This window comes from Rhinoderma darwinii, chromosome 7 (assembly GCF_050947455.1).
Source record: "Rhinoderma darwinii isolate aRhiDar2 chromosome 7, aRhiDar2.hap1, whole genome shotgun sequence".
Lineage (NCBI taxonomy): Eukaryota > Metazoa > Chordata > Amphibia > Anura > Rhinodermatidae > Rhinoderma > Rhinoderma darwinii.
Window position 1 is genome coordinate 9026596 of NC_134693.1, and position 18445 is coordinate 9045040.

An 18445-nucleotide genomic window follows, 5' to 3' on the forward strand; every position below is an offset into this window, starting at 1 on the left:
CTATATACAAGAATATAACTACTATAATACTGCCCCCTATATACAAGAATATAACTACTATAATACTGCCCCCTATGTATAAGAATATAACTTCTATAATACTGCCCCCTATATACAAGAATATAATTACTATAATACTGCTCCTATATACAAGAATATAACTACTATAATACTGCCCCCTATATACAGGAATATAACTACTATAATACTGCCCCTATATACATGAATATAACTACTATAATACTACCCCTATATACAAGAATATAACTACTATAATACTGCTCCCTATATACAAGAATATAACTACTATAATACTGCCCCCTATATACAAGAATATAACTACTATAATACTGCTCCTATATACAAGAATATAACGGCTATAATACTGCCCCTATATACTAGAATATAACTACTATAATACTGCCCCTATATACAAGAATATAACTACTATAATACTGCTCCTATATACAAGAATATAACTACTATAATACTGCTCCTATATACAAGAATATAACTACTATAATACTGCCCCCTATATACAGGAATATAACTACTATAATACTGCCCCCTATATACAAGAATATAACTACTATAATACTGCCCCTATATACAAGAATATAACTACTATAATACTGCTCCTATATACAAGAATATAACTACTGTAATACTGCCCCCTATATACAGGAATATAACTACTATAATACTGCTCCCTATATACAAGAATATAACTACTATAATACTGCCCCCTATATACAAGAATATAACTACTATAATACTGCCCCCTATATACAGGAATATAACTACTATAATACTGCTCCCTATATACAAGAATATAACTACTATAATACTGCCCCCTATGTACAAGAATATAACTACTATAATACTGCCCCTATATACAAGAATATAACTACTATAATACTGCCGCTATATACAAGAATATAACTACTATAATACTGCCCCCTATGTATAAGAATATAACTGCTATAATACTGCCCCTATATACAAGAATATAACTAATATAATACTGCCCCCTATATACAAGAATATAACTACTATAATACTGCCCCCTATATACAAGAATATAACTACTATAATACTGCCGCTATATACAAGAATATAACTACTATAATACTGCCGCTATATACAAGAATATAACTACTATAATACTGCTCCTATATACAAGAATATAACTACTATAATACTGCCCCCTATGTATAAGAATATAACTGCTATACTGCTGCACCACTAATATTCTACTCTTATGACTGGACTTCTCCTTGTATGATTATATCAGTGCAGACAGGAGAGCTGCATACATTATAATGATCAGTATATTTACCACATGTCTCTCTCCCTATGTTTTTTTTACCTTTGCAGCAAGCTCAAGTCCAACTTTATCTGCTTCGGCCTCCAATGTCCGGCTGTACGGCCTCTCGAACAGAAACTAGGACAGGGGAGATATCAGACGTCACATTTTGGATAAATTGGGTTTTCCAGCTATATGTAAATAAAGGATAATCATTGTATTATGTTCCCCAACTTTCTAATATATTCTGTGCTTCTATACCTCTGCATTTTTAAGATCTCTGCTTACGGTCAGTGAATGGGAGCATTCTATTTCACATCCAAAGTCAGAAATCACGTCGTGACTTAATACTGATTACCATTGGTTCTAGTCCAGACAAACCTATGTGAGCCAAACACATCAGCAGCAGAAATTTCTCTCCTGTCCTGATAGTTTGTTACAATGTATCAGTGCAATGGTAGAAGACCATCAGCTATGAGAAGTATTAGATCTGCTGGGTTTCAGACTGTACATGTCCTCAGCGAGGACACCCTTTCTGTGCAATGTATGGGAGTCCCTTCAATGTTTAAACGCAGCGGGTGCTCAGTTCTGAGGTCAGGGGGAGGGGAGAAAGGATTTTTTCAATACATAATAAAAACAAATAAATAAACAAAAAGAATTCTGGGAAAACCCATTAATAATCCGTCAAAATAACAGAGAGATTGGACGCTACTTATTATAAACTACCAGGCTCAGCAGCTGCGGAACTGGATTAATTAGTTATTGATAGACATGTTACTCCCCCTAGTGGCCATAATGAGTCAATACCTTGTACTTACTTCCCATGCAAATTAGGAGAACACAATATTTTTTTTAAGACATATCTATAAGATATTACATAAATATTTTATTGGTGGGATCCCCTACGGTCACTACAAAACAGCAGCTACTGCGAGACTAGTGGCTGTGAGTGACGGATATGTTCTATGAATCCATAGGTGATCCTAGCTCATAAGGTTTTGCCCTCACCTCTCGCAGTTTGGACTGAACCCACTGACCGACAATAGCGAGGCTGTCCATGGGGCAGATAGCCCAAATCATGGTTAAGGATATGAGGAAGAGAAAGTCCAAAAAATGGCTGACACTGGCCTTCTCTGCCTGCAAGAAAAAGACGTGAGCGAGAACAGAATAAAGAATCCAGAAATATCACATTATTAGCTGCCACATTTGTAGAATAGCATTTATACTTAAACCGTATATTCACCTTGAAATATTAGTTAATAATTTATACACAAACATAATCTACATAAGAAGTGGTCACTGTGTACAAACATTACTTATCCTATACAGATGCTGAGTTACATCCTGTATTATACTCCAGAGCTGCACTCACTATTCTGCAGGTGGAGTCACTGTGTACAAACATTACTTATCCTATACAGATGCTGAGTTACATCCTGTATTATACTCCAGAGCTGCACTCACTATTCTGCAGGTGGAGTCACTGTGTACATACATTACATTACTTATCCTGTACTGATCCTGAGTTACATCCTGTATTATACTCCAGAGCTGCACTCACTATTCTGCTGGTGGAGTCACTGTGTACATACATTACATTACTTACCCTGTACTGATCCTGAGTTACATCCTGTATTATACTCCAGAGCTGCACTCACTATTCTGCAGGTGGAGTCACTGTGTACATACATTACATTACTTATCCTGTACTGATCCTGAGATACAGTCTCTATTATACTCCAGAGCTGCACTCACTATTCTGCAGGTGGAGTCACTGTGTACATACATTACATTACTTATCCTGTACTGATCCTGAGATACAGTCTCTATTATACTCCAGAGCTGCACTCACTATTCTGCAGGTGGAGTCACTGTGTACATACATTACATTACTTATCCTGTACTGATCCTGAGTTATATCCTGTATTATACTCCAGAGCTGCACTCACTATTCTGCTAGTGGTCACTGTGTACATACATTACATTACTTATCCTGTACTGATCCTGAGTTACATCCTGTATTATACTCCAGAGCTGCATTCACTATTCTGCTAGTGGAGTCACTGTGTACATATATTACATTACTTATCCTGTACTGATCCTGAGTTACATCCTGTATTATACTCCAGAGCTGCACTCACTATTCTGCTAGTGGAGTCACTGTGTACATACATTACATTACTTATCCTGTACTGATCCTGAGTTATATCCTGTATTATACTCCAGAGCTGCACTCCCTATTCTGCTGGTGCAGTCACTGTGTACATATATTACATTACTTATCCTGTACTGATCCTGAGTTACATCCTGTATTATACTCCAGAGCTGCACTCACTATTCTGCTGGTGTAGTCACTGTGTACATACATTACATTACTTATCCTGTACTGATCCGGAGTTATATCCTGTATTATACTCCAGAGCTGCACTCACTATTCTGCTGATGAAGTCTCTGTGTACATACATTACATTACTTATCCTGTACTGATCCTGAGTTACATCCTGTATTATACTCCAGAGCTGCACTCACTATTCCGCTGACTGTTAGAAATAGTCAGCAAGTTTGTTGTTTGTCACCAGACACAGCTCACAACTAAGCGTAATGCAGCTCTGAAGTATAATACATACACCATTTTTTATCTAATCTAGGCAAATGTGCCATTCAGGACTCTAGGAAAGTTGAGTGACAACCCCTTCTAGGAGCTTTGATGATAATTATTTAGTAGTTCTTTATAAAGCTCTGACATGTAGAGAAGTGTTGTCCTAAGGGCATGGGATCTGGATGACAATGCTACGGACACCTCAGCTCGGCTAGTGTGGTGCGGGTCGGCTCTCATCAGGCCCGAGCAGTTTACTTTAGCTACACAGCAATCTAGTGCCAGCTGCCTCCGTAATAAAACGCATTAACACGAACGCAGAGCTAAACATCTCTCTACGGATCGAAGCCCGGCCGCGTTTCCTCTCGTCATCGTCTTTTATGGTTACAATCGTTCTGTCAGCGTCCACGAGGCGACATAAATACCTACAGACCATTAAAGATCGTCCCAAGAACGTTAATGCCCCACCCCTCAAAACTCTGACCATTAACACCCTGCAGGCAGATAGCAGACCGGGACAGACCCTGCTCAGCCGAAGGAGGAAATCACAAGTATTGATCTGCAGCCGCTTCATAATTCACCACTGGCCTAAACCAGACAGCGAGAATATATATCATCACTATAAAAGGATCCAATTACGGTTTCATAGCCACCGCCGATACGAGGAGTCTCAACGCAGCAATCTCCAGCCAATCCCATCCCCCAAAGCTCCATACACAATAGAGTTCAGAATTCTAGATACATAAATGTATTTATATTTTTTTTTACATAGGGGGCAGTATTGTAGTAGTTATATTCTTGTATATAGGTGCCAGTATTATAGTAGTTATATTCTTGTATATAGGGGTCAGTATTATAGTAGTTATATTCTTGTATATAGGAGCAGTATTATAGTAGTTATATTCTTGTATATAGGAGGCAGTATTACAGTAGTTATATTCTTGTATATAGGAGGCAGTATTATAGTAGTTATATTCTTGTATATAGGGAGCAGTATTATAGTAGTTATATTCTTGTATATAGGGGCAGTAATATAGTAGTTATATTCTTGTATATAGGGCGGCAGTATTATAGTAGTTATATTCTTGTATATAGGGGGCAGGATTATAGTAGTTATATTCTTGTATATAGGAGGCAGTATTACAGTAGTTATATTCTTGTATATAGGGAGCAGTATTATAGTAGTTATATTCTTGTATATAGGGAGCAGTATTATAGTAGTTATATTCTTGTATATAGGGGCAGTATTATAGTAGTTATATTCTTGTATATAGGGGCAGTATTATAGTAGTTATATTCTTGTATATAGGGAGCAGTATTATAGTAGTTATATTCTTGTATATAGGGGCAGTATTATAGTAGTTATATTCTTGTATATAGGGGGCAGCATTATAGTAGTTATATTCTTGTATATAGGAGGCAGTATTATAGTAGTTATATTTTTGTATATAGGGGCAGTATTATAGTAGTTATATTCTTGTATATAGGAGCAGTATTATAGTAGTTATATTCTTGTATATAGGAGCAGTATTATAGTAGTTATATTCTTGTATATAGGAGTAGTATTATAGTGGTTATATTCTTGTATATAGGGGGCAGTATTATAGTAGTTATATTCTTGTATATAGGGGCAGTATTATAGTAGTTATATTCTTGTATATATGAGCAGTATTATAGTAGTTATATTCTTGTATATAGGGGCAGTATTATAGTAGTTATATACTTGTATATAGGGGGCAGTATTATAGTAGTTATATTCTTGTATATAGGGGCAGTATTATAGTAGTTATATTCTTGTATATGGGAGCAGTATTATAGTAGTTATATTCTTGTATATAGAGGCAGTATTATAGTAGTTATATTCTTGTATATAGGAGGCAGTATTATAGTAGTTATATTCTTGTATATAGGAGCAGTATTATAGTAGTCATATTCTTGTATATAGGGGGCAGTATTATAGTAGTCATATTCTTGTATATAGGGAGCAGTATTATAGTAGTCATATTCTTGTATATAGGGAGCAGGATTATAGTAGTAATATTCTTGTATATAGGGAGCAGTATTATAGTAGTTATATTCTTGTATATAGGGGCAGTATTATAGTAGTTATATTCTTGTATATAGGGAGCAATATTATAGTAGTTATATTCTTGTATATAAGAGCAGTATTATAGAAGTTATATTCTTGTATATAGGGGCAGTATTATAGTAGTTATATTCTTGTATATAGGGGCAGTATTATAGTAGTTATATTCTTGTATATAGGGGCAGTATTATAGTAGTTATATTCTTGTATATAGGGGCAGTATTATAGTAGCTATATTCTTGTATATAGGGGGGAGTAGTATAGTAGTTATATTCTTGTATATAGGGGCAGTATTATAGTAGTTATATTCTTGTATATAGGAGCAGTATTATAGTAGTTATATTCTTGTATATAGGGGCAGTATTATAGTAGCTATATTCTTGTATATAGGTGGCAGTATTATAGTAATTATATTCTTGTATATAGGGGGCAGTATTATAGTAGTTATATTCTTGTATATAGGAGGCAGTATTATAGTAGTTATATTCTTGTATATAGGGGAGCAGTATTATAGTAGTTATATTCTTGTATATAAGGGCAGTATTATAGTAGTTATATTCTTGTATATAGGGGCAGTATTATAGTAGTTATATTCTTGTATATAGGGGCAGTATTATAGTAGTTATACTCTTGTATATAGGAGCAGTATTATAGTAGTTATATTCTTGTATATAGGGGGCAGTATTATAGTAGTTATATTCTTGTATATAGGGGACAGTATTGTAGTAGTTATATTCTTGTATATTGGGGCAGTATTAAAGTAGTTATATTCTTGTATATAGGAGACAGTATTATAGTAGTTATATTCTTGTATATAGGGGCAGTATTATAGTAGTTATATTCTTGTATATAGGGGCAGTATTATAGTAGTTATACTCTTGTATATAGGAGCAGTATTATAGTAGTTATATTCTTGTATATAGGGGCAGTATTATAGTAGTTATATTCTTGTATATAGGGGGCAGTATTATAGTAGTAATATTATTGTATATAGGGGTAGTATTATAGTAGTTATATTCTTGTATATAGGGGGCAGTATTATAGTAGTTATATTCTTGTATATAGGGGCAGTATTATAGTAGTTATATTCTTGTATATAGGGGGCAGTATTATAGTAGTTATATTCTTGTATATAGGGGCAGTATTATAGTAGTTATATTCTTGTATATAGGGGGCAGTATTATAGTAGTTATATTCTTGTATATAGGGGCAGTATTATAGTAGTTATATTCTTGTATATAGGAGCAGTATTATAGTAGTTATATTCTTGTATATAGGGGGCAGTATTATAGTAGTTATATTCTTGTATATAGGAGCAGTATTATAGTAGTTATATTCTTGTATATAGGAGCAGTATTATAGTAGTTATATTCTTGTATATAGGGGCAGTATTATAGTAGTTATATTCTTGTATATAGGGGCAGTATTATAGTAGTTATATTCTTGTATATACAGGCAGTATTGTAGTAGTTATATTCTTGTAAATAGGGGCAGTATTATAGTAGTTATATTCTTGTATATACAGGCAGTATTGTAGTAGTTATATTCTTGTATATAGGAGCAGTATTATAGTGGTTATATTCTTGTACATAGGAGCAGTATTATAGTAGTTATATTCTTGTATATAGGGGCACTATTATAGTAGTTATATTCTTGTATATAGGGGCAGTATTATAGTAGTTATATTCTTGTATATAGGGGGCAGTATTATAGTAGTTATATTCTTGTATATAGTGGCAGTATTATAGTAGTTATATTCTTGTATATAGGGTGCAGTATTATAGTAGTTATATTCTTGTATATAGGAGGCAGTATTATAGTAGTTATATTCTTGTATATAGAGGGCAGTATTATAGTAGTTATAGTCTTGTATATAGGGGGCAGTATTATAGTAGTTATATTCTTGTATATAGGAGGCAGTATTATAGTAGTTATATTCTTGTATATAGGGGGCAGTATTATAGTAGTTATATTCTTGTATATAGGGTGCAGTATTATAGTAGTTATATTCTTGTATATAGGAGGCAGTATTATAGTAGTTATATTCTTGTATATAGGAGGCAGTATTATAGTAGCTATATTCTTGTATATAGGGGCAGTATTATAGTAGTTATATTCTTGTATATAGGAGCAGTATTATAGTAGTTATATTCTTGTATATAGGGGGCAGTATTATAGTATCTATCATCTTGAAGTTTTATTATTTTTCTGCATTCAAATAGAACATTTTGCTGGATTCCGGTTACTAGACAGCAGTGCATTGTGGGAGCTCAGATGATAGTTATACAGGTTAAAATAATTTCACTTTTGGTGTGAATGAAGAATAATATATGACAATTAGCTCAAAATCGATACAAATTAGTACAAATAAAGGATTGATACATAACTGAATATTTCATGCACTTTCATGTAGAGCAAAATAACAGAGGGTACATTTTCTTTTACATCTTTGTTCTTACTGTATGTTCAAGAATGGCGTGGGCGAGCTCGTGACCCAAAATAAATGAGAGCTGGTTAATGTCCGCCACGGCGTTCAGCATTCCCGTGAACATAAACACCTGACCGTTCTGCAAGACAAACCAGAAGACGTCACAACTCCGAATGATGACCGTGACATGTGACATACAACGATTGGCAGCAATTGATTGGGAAATTACTTACATGTGACAACTCGCGATGAATCTGATTGGGCGAGGGGAGAAGAATGAGCTATGTCCAATGATAAATAGGGGCCATTTACAGGGTGCAAATGCCCCCACCAGGTCCCCTCTGTCTTGCAGAAGCATTAAGAGGGTTTTCAAGGACTTTAATATTGATCGTGGGGTAATGACTGCCGGGACCCCCGCAGATCAGCAGAACAATGGGGCGCTGTGCCTGTGTAAGCAGCAAAGAGGAGCGCTGCGGCCTCTTCATTCTGATGATTGGCAGAGGTGCTGGGAGTCGGACCCCCACTGATCAAATATTCAAGACCTATCCTATGATAGGTCATCAATATTTAGGTCCCGGAAAACCCCTTTAACTTAAAGGGGCCTCCCTGAATGACTGATGCCCTTTAGCCTTGACCTGTATAAGGAATTTGTGTCGAAGGACGTGGAGCAGCTCAGAACTAACCTGGATGTGCAGAAAAACTAATTACTCCATGTTAACCCTCCGCTGCTCCAGGAATTAAGATTCTAGCAGCGATTCCCTCCGTGCTTCAGTGACCGCATTCTCTGATCTTCAATGAAGCCGCTAACCTCATCCATCCTCAAATTTGGACGTGCAATAAATTTTCGAATAAAAAAAATAAAAAAAATTCCCCTCTTGTTTTTGTGAGACGTAATGTTATTTACGATGCTCATGCATCGGGTTTTTTAGAAGATGCTCAGTGGAAAGAGCAAAGCCCGACCTCCCAGGGGTGCACAAACTTTAGAGGACCATACTAGCTCCCCATGGCAGCTAACCCCTTAGTGACCACCAATACGCCTTTTCACGGGGGTCAATAAGGGGCCTTAGGCTGGGCCGCCGCCTTTTCACGGCAGCCTAATCGAAGTCCTGCACTGGTGACCCGTGCATGCCTAATGACAGCCGGGCTCCTGTTCCAACGGTAGCGATCGAAATTTACTATATGGCGACCGCGGTGTTGGACGGTGACGAGCAGGAGCGGGGAACTACACGGGAGCAACAGGGAGGAGCCTAATGAACGCTGCTCAGAAGTAAACAAAAACACCCCTAAGTCTATGTCAATAAACGGCACGCTACGGGAATGTGAGTCACGGTAAGTAGCGATTTTTTCTTATCCGCCATGTGCGCCGCAGGGAGTTCCGGGTGAAAAACCTCACCAAACTGTGGTGCAGTTTTTCGCCTGGAATGTCCGCTGCGGAAAACTGCAGAATTCAGCCGGCCTAGTAGCAGAGCAGCCTCCTGGGATGACGTTTCATCCCATGCGACCGCCAATACAGCCTGTGATTGGCTGCAGCGGTCACATGGGATCGAACATCACCCCAGGAGGCCGCGCTGGATGGAGGAACACAGACTTCTGGGTAAGTATAAGATTTTTTTATTCTTTATATTCTGTGTTGCATTTTTTGAGGCGGAATCGCTGCGAACCCGCCGCTAAAAAAACGCAACAACTGCTATTTGTCGCGGGTTTTACCTCCCCATTGAATTCAATGGGGAAATCCAGTAACAAATAAGCGCCATTTACGCAAATACAATTGACATGCTGTGGAATAGAATTCCGCACCGCAGGTAGATTTCGGAGCGTTTTTTTCCGCTCATCATTTACGCAGCGTGTGGAAGAGATTTGTTCTTACTGTATTTGCTGCCGATTTTCAGCAAGGAATTCCGTTGCGAAAAAAATGCAGTATTTACGCAACGTGTGAACTGACCCATATGGTCACCCAGTTGCCTACAGTTGGGGAAATACCTGCAGCCATACTACAGACGAGAGCGGCGATATGGTTGTCATAACAATGGGGCGCGACTTTTGAACAAGTGGAACCAGTGCAGAACTTCTGATAAAGAAATATTTGGAAGTTTAATTAAATTCATGTTTTCTTAAGATTTTCCTAAAGTGGCCGACCCCTTGAAGTGTGAGAGAACCCCCCCCCCCCTCCCATCCCCCTCACTGTGCAGAGACATGCTCCACGCAATCTGGTATCAGTGACCGGATATTTGTCCATCAGTAACGTCAGACAGACCCCAGACTTCACCCTCATTTCTAGCTTAATATAAGATGATGACGTCAACATTGAACTACACTTCCCAGAATGCCTTGTTTTTCAATGGGGAAGGAAGTAGCTTACTTCCCCGCCACTGGTGTTTTAATAAAAATGAATAGAGCTGGCAGTCTGGAACATAACTGCATGAAGAGACAGGCAAGATCTGGGTTTTGTGCTCCTTGTATTCTCTGTATTTCTTCTATATTGAAGCCGGTATTTCCATGACACATATTTTCCCACACTAGGTGTCAAGACTCCACCCCTCTATGTCATTTTATATTCCCTGCACAGGCATTAGTTGGCAAGTGTACACAGTTCTGTGTCAACTAAGCTCCGCCCAGAGTGTAAAAGCATCACAAAATATTAGTGGAAAATGATGCATTATGGGAGAACACAATGTAAAAATTGAGATTTTTAGACATCTCTATTCTACATGATCAATCCCGATCTTCACAGACAGTCCTGAGGGTCATCAATGTCATATTGGTGATGACCGGAGTTCTACCTTAAGAGGTCTCTCAGTTTATATTCTTCTACGGCAACCTGTGGCTCTCCAGCTATTGCAAAACAACTACTCTCAGCATGTCCTACCTGAGTAATGTTGATGATGGAACTCGGCTATGCTGTCAAGGTTTTGTCTGTGTGCACAGTGCTGAAGGTTTTGAAGGGGTGACTAGAAAAATTCTGAACGCAGCTCTGGATGTAACTGGAGTATAATATGTAAAATGATGTTACGGGATGCGGTCATCATCCAACCACGCTTAATATAAATTTGATCAACCTTGAAGAGATTAAATTGGACATTTTTTTGACCACACAAACGGATACCTGTCCACGGTTTTAACTTCACTGCAAATAGTTTGGTTACTGGGGTTTTCCTAGGTCATAGGATCACTAGGATATGCCATTTCTTTCTGATTGGTGGCGGTCCGACCTCTGGTACCCCCACCCATATCCAGGATGACGGTGCCGCAGCCCTGGTTTAGCAATACGGCCCCTTAAAAGTATTCCCTGCACAGCGGCGCCCTGTGGCGCTGCAGGGAACTGCAGCCCAGCCACATGCAAGTGAATGGTAAGAAGCGCCGCTGTGCAGAGACCACTTTGAAGGAGCCGCAATGTTATACCAGAGGAGCGGCCCCTTCATTCTCAAGATCGGTGAGGGTGCCAGAGGTCAGATCCCCGGCGATCAGAAACTTATGGCATATACTAGCGATCCTATGAGATGGGGATAACCCTTTAAAGCGGTGATGCACTGTGGTCAGTCCCTATAATAAAGCAGGACCCCCTGAGATAATATCTGATCATGCTGGGACCCCACAAAATCAGCTGCTTGACATCTGATAATTACTCTTTGCAACAAAATTACATATCGGCCATAGAAATCAATGGTGCCCAGATCTCCAATCCGGCTCTGAACTCTGGCTGATAGTAGGGGCCCCTTTTATTACCTCCATATGTCCTAACACAACGGTCCCCAACCTACAGCTTTCTACCTTTTGCAGAACTACAGATCTCAGCATGCCATGATAGCCACAGGCCGGCTGGGAATGCTGGGAGTTGTGGTTTTGCACAGCTGGAGAGCCACAAATTGGACGCTACCGCCCGAGGGGAGAATTGTACACGTCTCACCGGCAGCACGAAAGCATTGACCTCTGGCTTGTCCACTACGTGCACGGCCCACTGGATCTTGGACACCTCGGGGAGGTCGCGGTTGCAGGCGATAAGGTGGTCGACAATCCTCTGTACAAGTTGATAACGTCCGTCCTCTGCGGGGAGCAGGACGTCCTTATACTCCTCAATCAGCTGCAAGAAGGAAACACAAGAGAATGTAGAAGATCTGAAGGTGACGGCTCAGCACATGCTACATGTAATGTCCGATCTGCTCTGCACGGGGGGCTGGAGACCATGAACCAGCGGAGACCCTAGAAAGGCGACAAGGGCCGTCTGAGTCCGGCTATCTCGAGGAGCCAACATGGGGGACGGCAGATTTGCTGCGCTTGGAGAAACCCGCTGCAATGTATTCTGTCATACGGAGAGAAAAGAAGAAGAATGAGAAATAATTGGTTTTATTGTTGGGTGCGGGAGATAATCTGCAGCGTTCTCCATACTCTGCGGAAAGACAGAACAGAAGGAGAATTCAATGACACAATGAGGAAGCGCGGCCCGAGACGGCCATTCAATCACCCACATACCATAGACAACACAGAACCTACACGTAAAACTGACACATGGAGCATTTTACCCCAAAATAAGGAAAACACCAGAAAAATATTTCAGTCATCCGTTCCAGTGTGGTTTCTTATTATATACCTGATTCCACACAACAATCTCATATCTATCTATACAATGCAAAAAATAGGCAGCAATCCAAAGCCCCAGGGGAAGGAGCTGAAACGTTGCACATGGGGCAATAAAGCACCCACCTTTTTTCACCTAAAAATAACAGAGTGCTGCCTATTTTTTTGCATTGTATAAAATTGGGATCTTGGTCTGCTCCCTTGGGCTTGCACCCACACTATACCGGTGCTGCTGGATCCAAATCCATCCATCCATGGATCCAAATCAATCCATCCATCCATCCATCCATCCATGGATCCAAATCAATCCATCCATCCATCCATGGATCCAAATCAATCCATCCATCCATCCATGGATCCAAATCAATCCATCCATCCATCCATGGATCCAAATCAATCCATCCATCCATCCATGGATCCAAATCAATCCATCCATCCATCCATGGATCCAAATCCATCCATCCATCCATCCATGGATCCAAATCCATCCATCCATCCATCCATCCATCCATCCATCCATCCATCCATCCAAATCAATCCATCCATCCATCCATCCATCCATCCATCCATCCATCTATCCATCCATCTATCCATCTATCCATCTATCCATCCATCTATCCATCCATCTATCCATCCATCTATCCATCCATCTATCTATCCATCTATAATCTTCTGTCTCTCTGATATCCATCTCCTTGGTAGATATCTTTATATATTTTGTGACAGCTCCACGACATCATTACCGGCATCTTCTCATGATGACAGAATTATTTCGCAGAGACATTGCGGTTATTTACCAGCTGTCCGTAAATAACGTTTTTGCGCGTCGAGCACGACGAGTTCTTAGCGCTCCCCCGCTGCCATTTATTGGAATACACAGCAGGAGACATTGTACAAACCAGAACCCGACATAAAGAGAAACGTCTTGACGTGTGCGGCGCAGGCGCAGATACAGCGGAGAGCAGCGAACACGTCCTGCACCATAATAAGCAGTATAATGATGAGAGATAAAAACTCAAAAACTTTCTATACATTGCACAGAATTCCAGCCATCTTTTTCTTAGTCACATCTGTTTCTGGGAAAGTTGGGTGACTATCAATAAGACCACCTACCCTTCTTTCAAAGGGCTTCCACCCAGCTCTACCAGACTACTGAATGGCAGATCTTCCTGTTTATATTGGAATATATCTCTGCTGCTGTATCACTGCATGACATGGCAGATGTGTCATTCAGGACTCTAGGAAAGCTGTGTGACAACCATTATGGCGGCCTCTAAGCTCTTTTACAGAGCTTGTCACCCAGATTCCCAAGACTACTGAATGGTAAATCTTCCTAGTCATGTAGGAATATGATCACTGTTTCCATATCCCTATAAGACTAGGCATGTGTGCCATTCAGGGCTCTAGGAAAGCTGGGTGAAAACCAAAATAATAACAACAATTGTAGCTCTCAAGGCTGGTCACCCAGCTTTCCCAAACTACTCAATGGCAGATCTTCCTAGTTACGTAGCAAAATATCCACTGGTATTATATCACTGTTTGACTAGGCACATGAGCCATTCAGAACTCTAGGAAAGCTGTGTTACAAACAATATGGCAGCCATTATAGCTCTCACAAGGCTTGTAACCCAGCTTTTCCAGACTACTGAATGGCAGGTATTCCTGTTTATATTGGGATATATTCCCTACTACATCTCTATGAATAGGCACATGTGCCATTCAGAACTCCAGGAAAGCTGGGTGCTGAGTACATGGTCTATCTGCAGGCTTCATAGCTCTATATAACGCACCCACTCTACTATTATAAGGACTATAATAGTCTGATCTTTCTTAGAGGGGAGCGGCAGCTTTGTATTGTCTTATTATAGTGACGAGTATCTGATTGTAACGAGACGATTCATCTCCCGGATCATTCAAGAAAATGTTCGAAAGAAATCTCCAGCGTCTTTATTACCGCATTAGTGTCCTGCTGACATCGCTAGTTTGGCCTTGAAAAATTGTATTTTTTTTCCTCTCCTTTAACTGAAGTCGTTCTCTCAAAATTCATTAGCTTTTCATCAAGCAGAATTGTTCACAGCTGGCACTTAACTGCGCAAATAACATCCGTTCTCTATTCCTTAAGTAGACGGCGGCGTCATTCATCTCTACTCAGGGAAACGTGAGCGCTAAGCTCGAGCTAGAAGACGCTGCGTGGAAGATGCCCTGTAGCATGGGTAGTAGTACCCTGTGCCATGCGAAGTGGTGCCCTGTCATAACACTGGAAGATTCACTATGGCAGAGCAAAGTTGCAATCATCTGTAAGCTGGCATAATGGTGGCATTACTTAACTTCTACTGATCCTGAGTTACATCCTGTATTATACTCCAGAGCTGCACTCACTATTCTGCTGATTGAGTCACTGTGTACATACATTACATTACTTATCTGTACTGATCCTGAGTTACATCCTGTATTATACTCCAGAGCTGCACTCACTATTCTGCTGGTGGAGTCACTGTGTACATACATTACTTATCCTGTACTGATCCTGAGTTATATCCTGTATTATACTGCAGAGCTGCACTCACTATTCTGCTGGTGGAGTCACTGTGCACATACATTACATTACTTATCTGTACTGATCCTGAGTTACATCCTGTATTATACTGCAGAGCTGCACTCACTATTCTGCTGGTGGAGTCTCTGTGTACATACATTACATTACTTATCCTGTACTGATCCTGAGTTATATCCTGTATTATACTCCAGCGCTGCACTCACTATTCTGCTGGTGGAGTCACTGTGTACATACATTAAATTACTTATCCTGTACTGATCCTGAGTTACATCCCATATTATACTCCAGAGCTGCACTCACTATTCTGCTGGTGGAGTCACTGTGTACATACATTACATTACTTATCCTGTACTGATCCTGAGTTACATCCTGTATTATACTCCAGAGCTGCACTCACTATTCTGCTGGTGGAGTCAGTGTGTACATACATTACCTTACTTATCCTGTACTGATCCTGAGTTATATCCTGTATTATACTCCAGCGCTGCACTCACTATTCTGCTGGTGGAGTCACTGTGTACATACATTAAATTACTTATCCTGTACTGATCCTGAGTTACATCCCATATTATACTCCAGAACTGCACTCACTATTCTGCTGGTGGAGTCACTGTGTACATACATTACATTACTTATCCTGTACTGATCCTGAGTTATATCCTGTATTATACTCCAGCGCTGCACTCACTATTCTGCTGGTGGAGTCAGTGTGTACATACATTACATTACTTATCCTGTACTGATCCTGAGTTATATCCTGTATTATACTGCAGAGCTGTACTCACTATTCTGCTGGTGGAGTCACTGTGTACATACATTACATTACTTATCCTGTACTGGTCCTGAGTTACATCTTGTATTATACTGCAGAGCTGCACTCACTATTCTGCTGGTGGAGTCACTGTGTACATACATTACATTACTTATCCTGTACTGGTCCTGAGTTACATCTTGTATTATACTGCAGCGCTGCACTCACTATTCTGCTGGTGGAGTCACTGTGTACATACATTACATTACTTATCCTGTACTTATCCGGAGTTACATCCTGTATTATACTCCAGAGCTGCACTCACTATTCTGCTGGTGGTGTCACTGTGTACATAGATTACATCACTTATCCTATACTGATCCTGAGTTATATCTTGTATTATACACCAGAGCTGCACTCACTATTCTGTTGGTGAAGTCACTGTGCACATACATTACATTACTTATCCTGAGTTACATCCTGTATTATACTCCAGAGCTGCACTCACTATTCTGCTGGTGGAGTCACTGTGTACATACATTACATTACTTATCCTGTACTGATCCTGAGTTATATCCTGTATTATACTCCAGAGCTGCACTCACTATTCTGCTGGTGGAGTCACTGTGTACATACATTACATTACTTATCCTGTACTGATCCTGAGTTATATCCTGTATTATACTCCAGAGCTGCACTCACTATTCTGCTGGTGAAGTCACTGTGAACATACATTACAGTGAGTGCAGCTCTGGAGTATAATTTAGGCTCAAGTGCAGTATAAGATAAGTAATGTATTTTCAAAGTTTCTTAATATTTTACAGTCAATCGATCACCAGGAGCAATAGTGAGAGCGACACTTCTGCTGTATAAACAATGATCATGTATTGATGAGGATTTAACCACCGAAAAGGAAGAAACTGTCAAGAAATGAGGGTCCAGAGAGAAACCGGCAATGATCTGGGATCTTAATGTATTTTTTAAAGGATGGTGAGTTTACAACAAGCGTCTCCCGCTCCCAGAGTTTGACCCCCATTTGATGACCAGTGTCCGGGGTGATACTCACGCTCTCATACTCCAGGCTGGTGAGCAGGTTGTAGTGCTCCTTCCTGAACACCAGGAGACGGCTGCGCCCCGTGATTGGAGTCTCATCCAGATTGGTGAAGTAAAAGAGAATGATGACAAATCCCAGCGCTCCGGCCCCGAGAGACAGCCGCCACTTATTCTGCCGCACGCTCTCTTTGAACAGCTGCCGCTTGTTTGCTGGAAGAGATTTCCACCATCTCCTCAAACTCCTAGAAAAAAGCAAGAGACGGAGGAGATGAGGACCAGGACGTGATATATATATATATATATATATGAGCCCCATACAGTGAACTGGTCAGGGCTCCTAAATCAGGGGCGTAGCTATAGGGGAGCAGAGGTAGCAGTTACACCCGGGCGCTGGTGTCTGAGGGCCCCAATAGGAAGACACTGTTATTATAAATGGCACATAGGGGGGGCTGTTCCAAATTCTGCATTGGGGCCCAGGAGCCTAAACCTGCTCCTCCGTCCTAAACTGCCTATTATGTCCATCAACCTCCATCAGTGCCCCGGATATTGAAATGAAGAGGAATAATAAGAACTATCTGCAGCCCCTCTCTCCCATATCATAGACTTAGTGGCCCCTGGGGTGACTGAACAGTAATCGGGGTCTGTGCCTTTATGTGAAATGAAGGGCATCATGTTGGGAAGCAGATTTGCCCATTAAATAAAGGACTTTAATTGTGTAAGTGACAATTAGGTAGGTAGCGGGTGGGTGGTGCGTTCGGGCCCCTTCTTTGCTTAGGCTCCTGACAGTAGTACCACCTGTAGTGCTTTGATGTTGGCCCTGGTGGGAACAGATCTGAATGTGACGGGAGCAATGTTATGATGTGTGGAGAAAAAAAAGACTGAGAAGTTACATAGTGGAAGGATCAGGGACAACAGCAGCACAGTGGATTTCAGGAATTGAGTGTGCTTATCTTGTGGGGGGGGGGGGTGACCTGTCCAGTCATGTGTAGATATTAGTGAGGAGAGGGCTTCATGTGACAGTGTGAGGAGGGGAGTGGAGAGAAGTGTAAGGTGAAAGACTGAAAGTTACATAGTGAAAAGAGCAGGATCTCCCAGC

General features: G+C 40.2%; 1 protein-coding gene across 2 annotated transcripts in view; it reads right to left on the minus strand.

Moving 5' to 3' along the window:
* OMA1 (OMA1 zinc metallopeptidase) overlaps positions 1–18445 on the minus strand; it is a 59155-nt gene that overhangs the window by 31812 nt on the left and 8898 nt on the right. For both annotated transcript variants that reach the window (XM_075832699.1, XM_075832698.1), the window contains exons 3-7: positions 17363–17591; positions 12321–12494; positions 8448–8555; positions 2315–2443; positions 1370–1444 (exon numbers count right to left, since the gene is read on the minus strand). In XM_075832699.1, coding sequence (XP_075688814.1) covers positions 1370–1444; positions 2315–2443; positions 8448–8555; positions 12321–12494; positions 17363–17591 — 715 coding nt within the window. The remainder of the gene's footprint in view (positions 1–1369; positions 1445–2314; positions 2444–8447; positions 8556–12320; positions 12495–17362; positions 17592–18445) is intronic.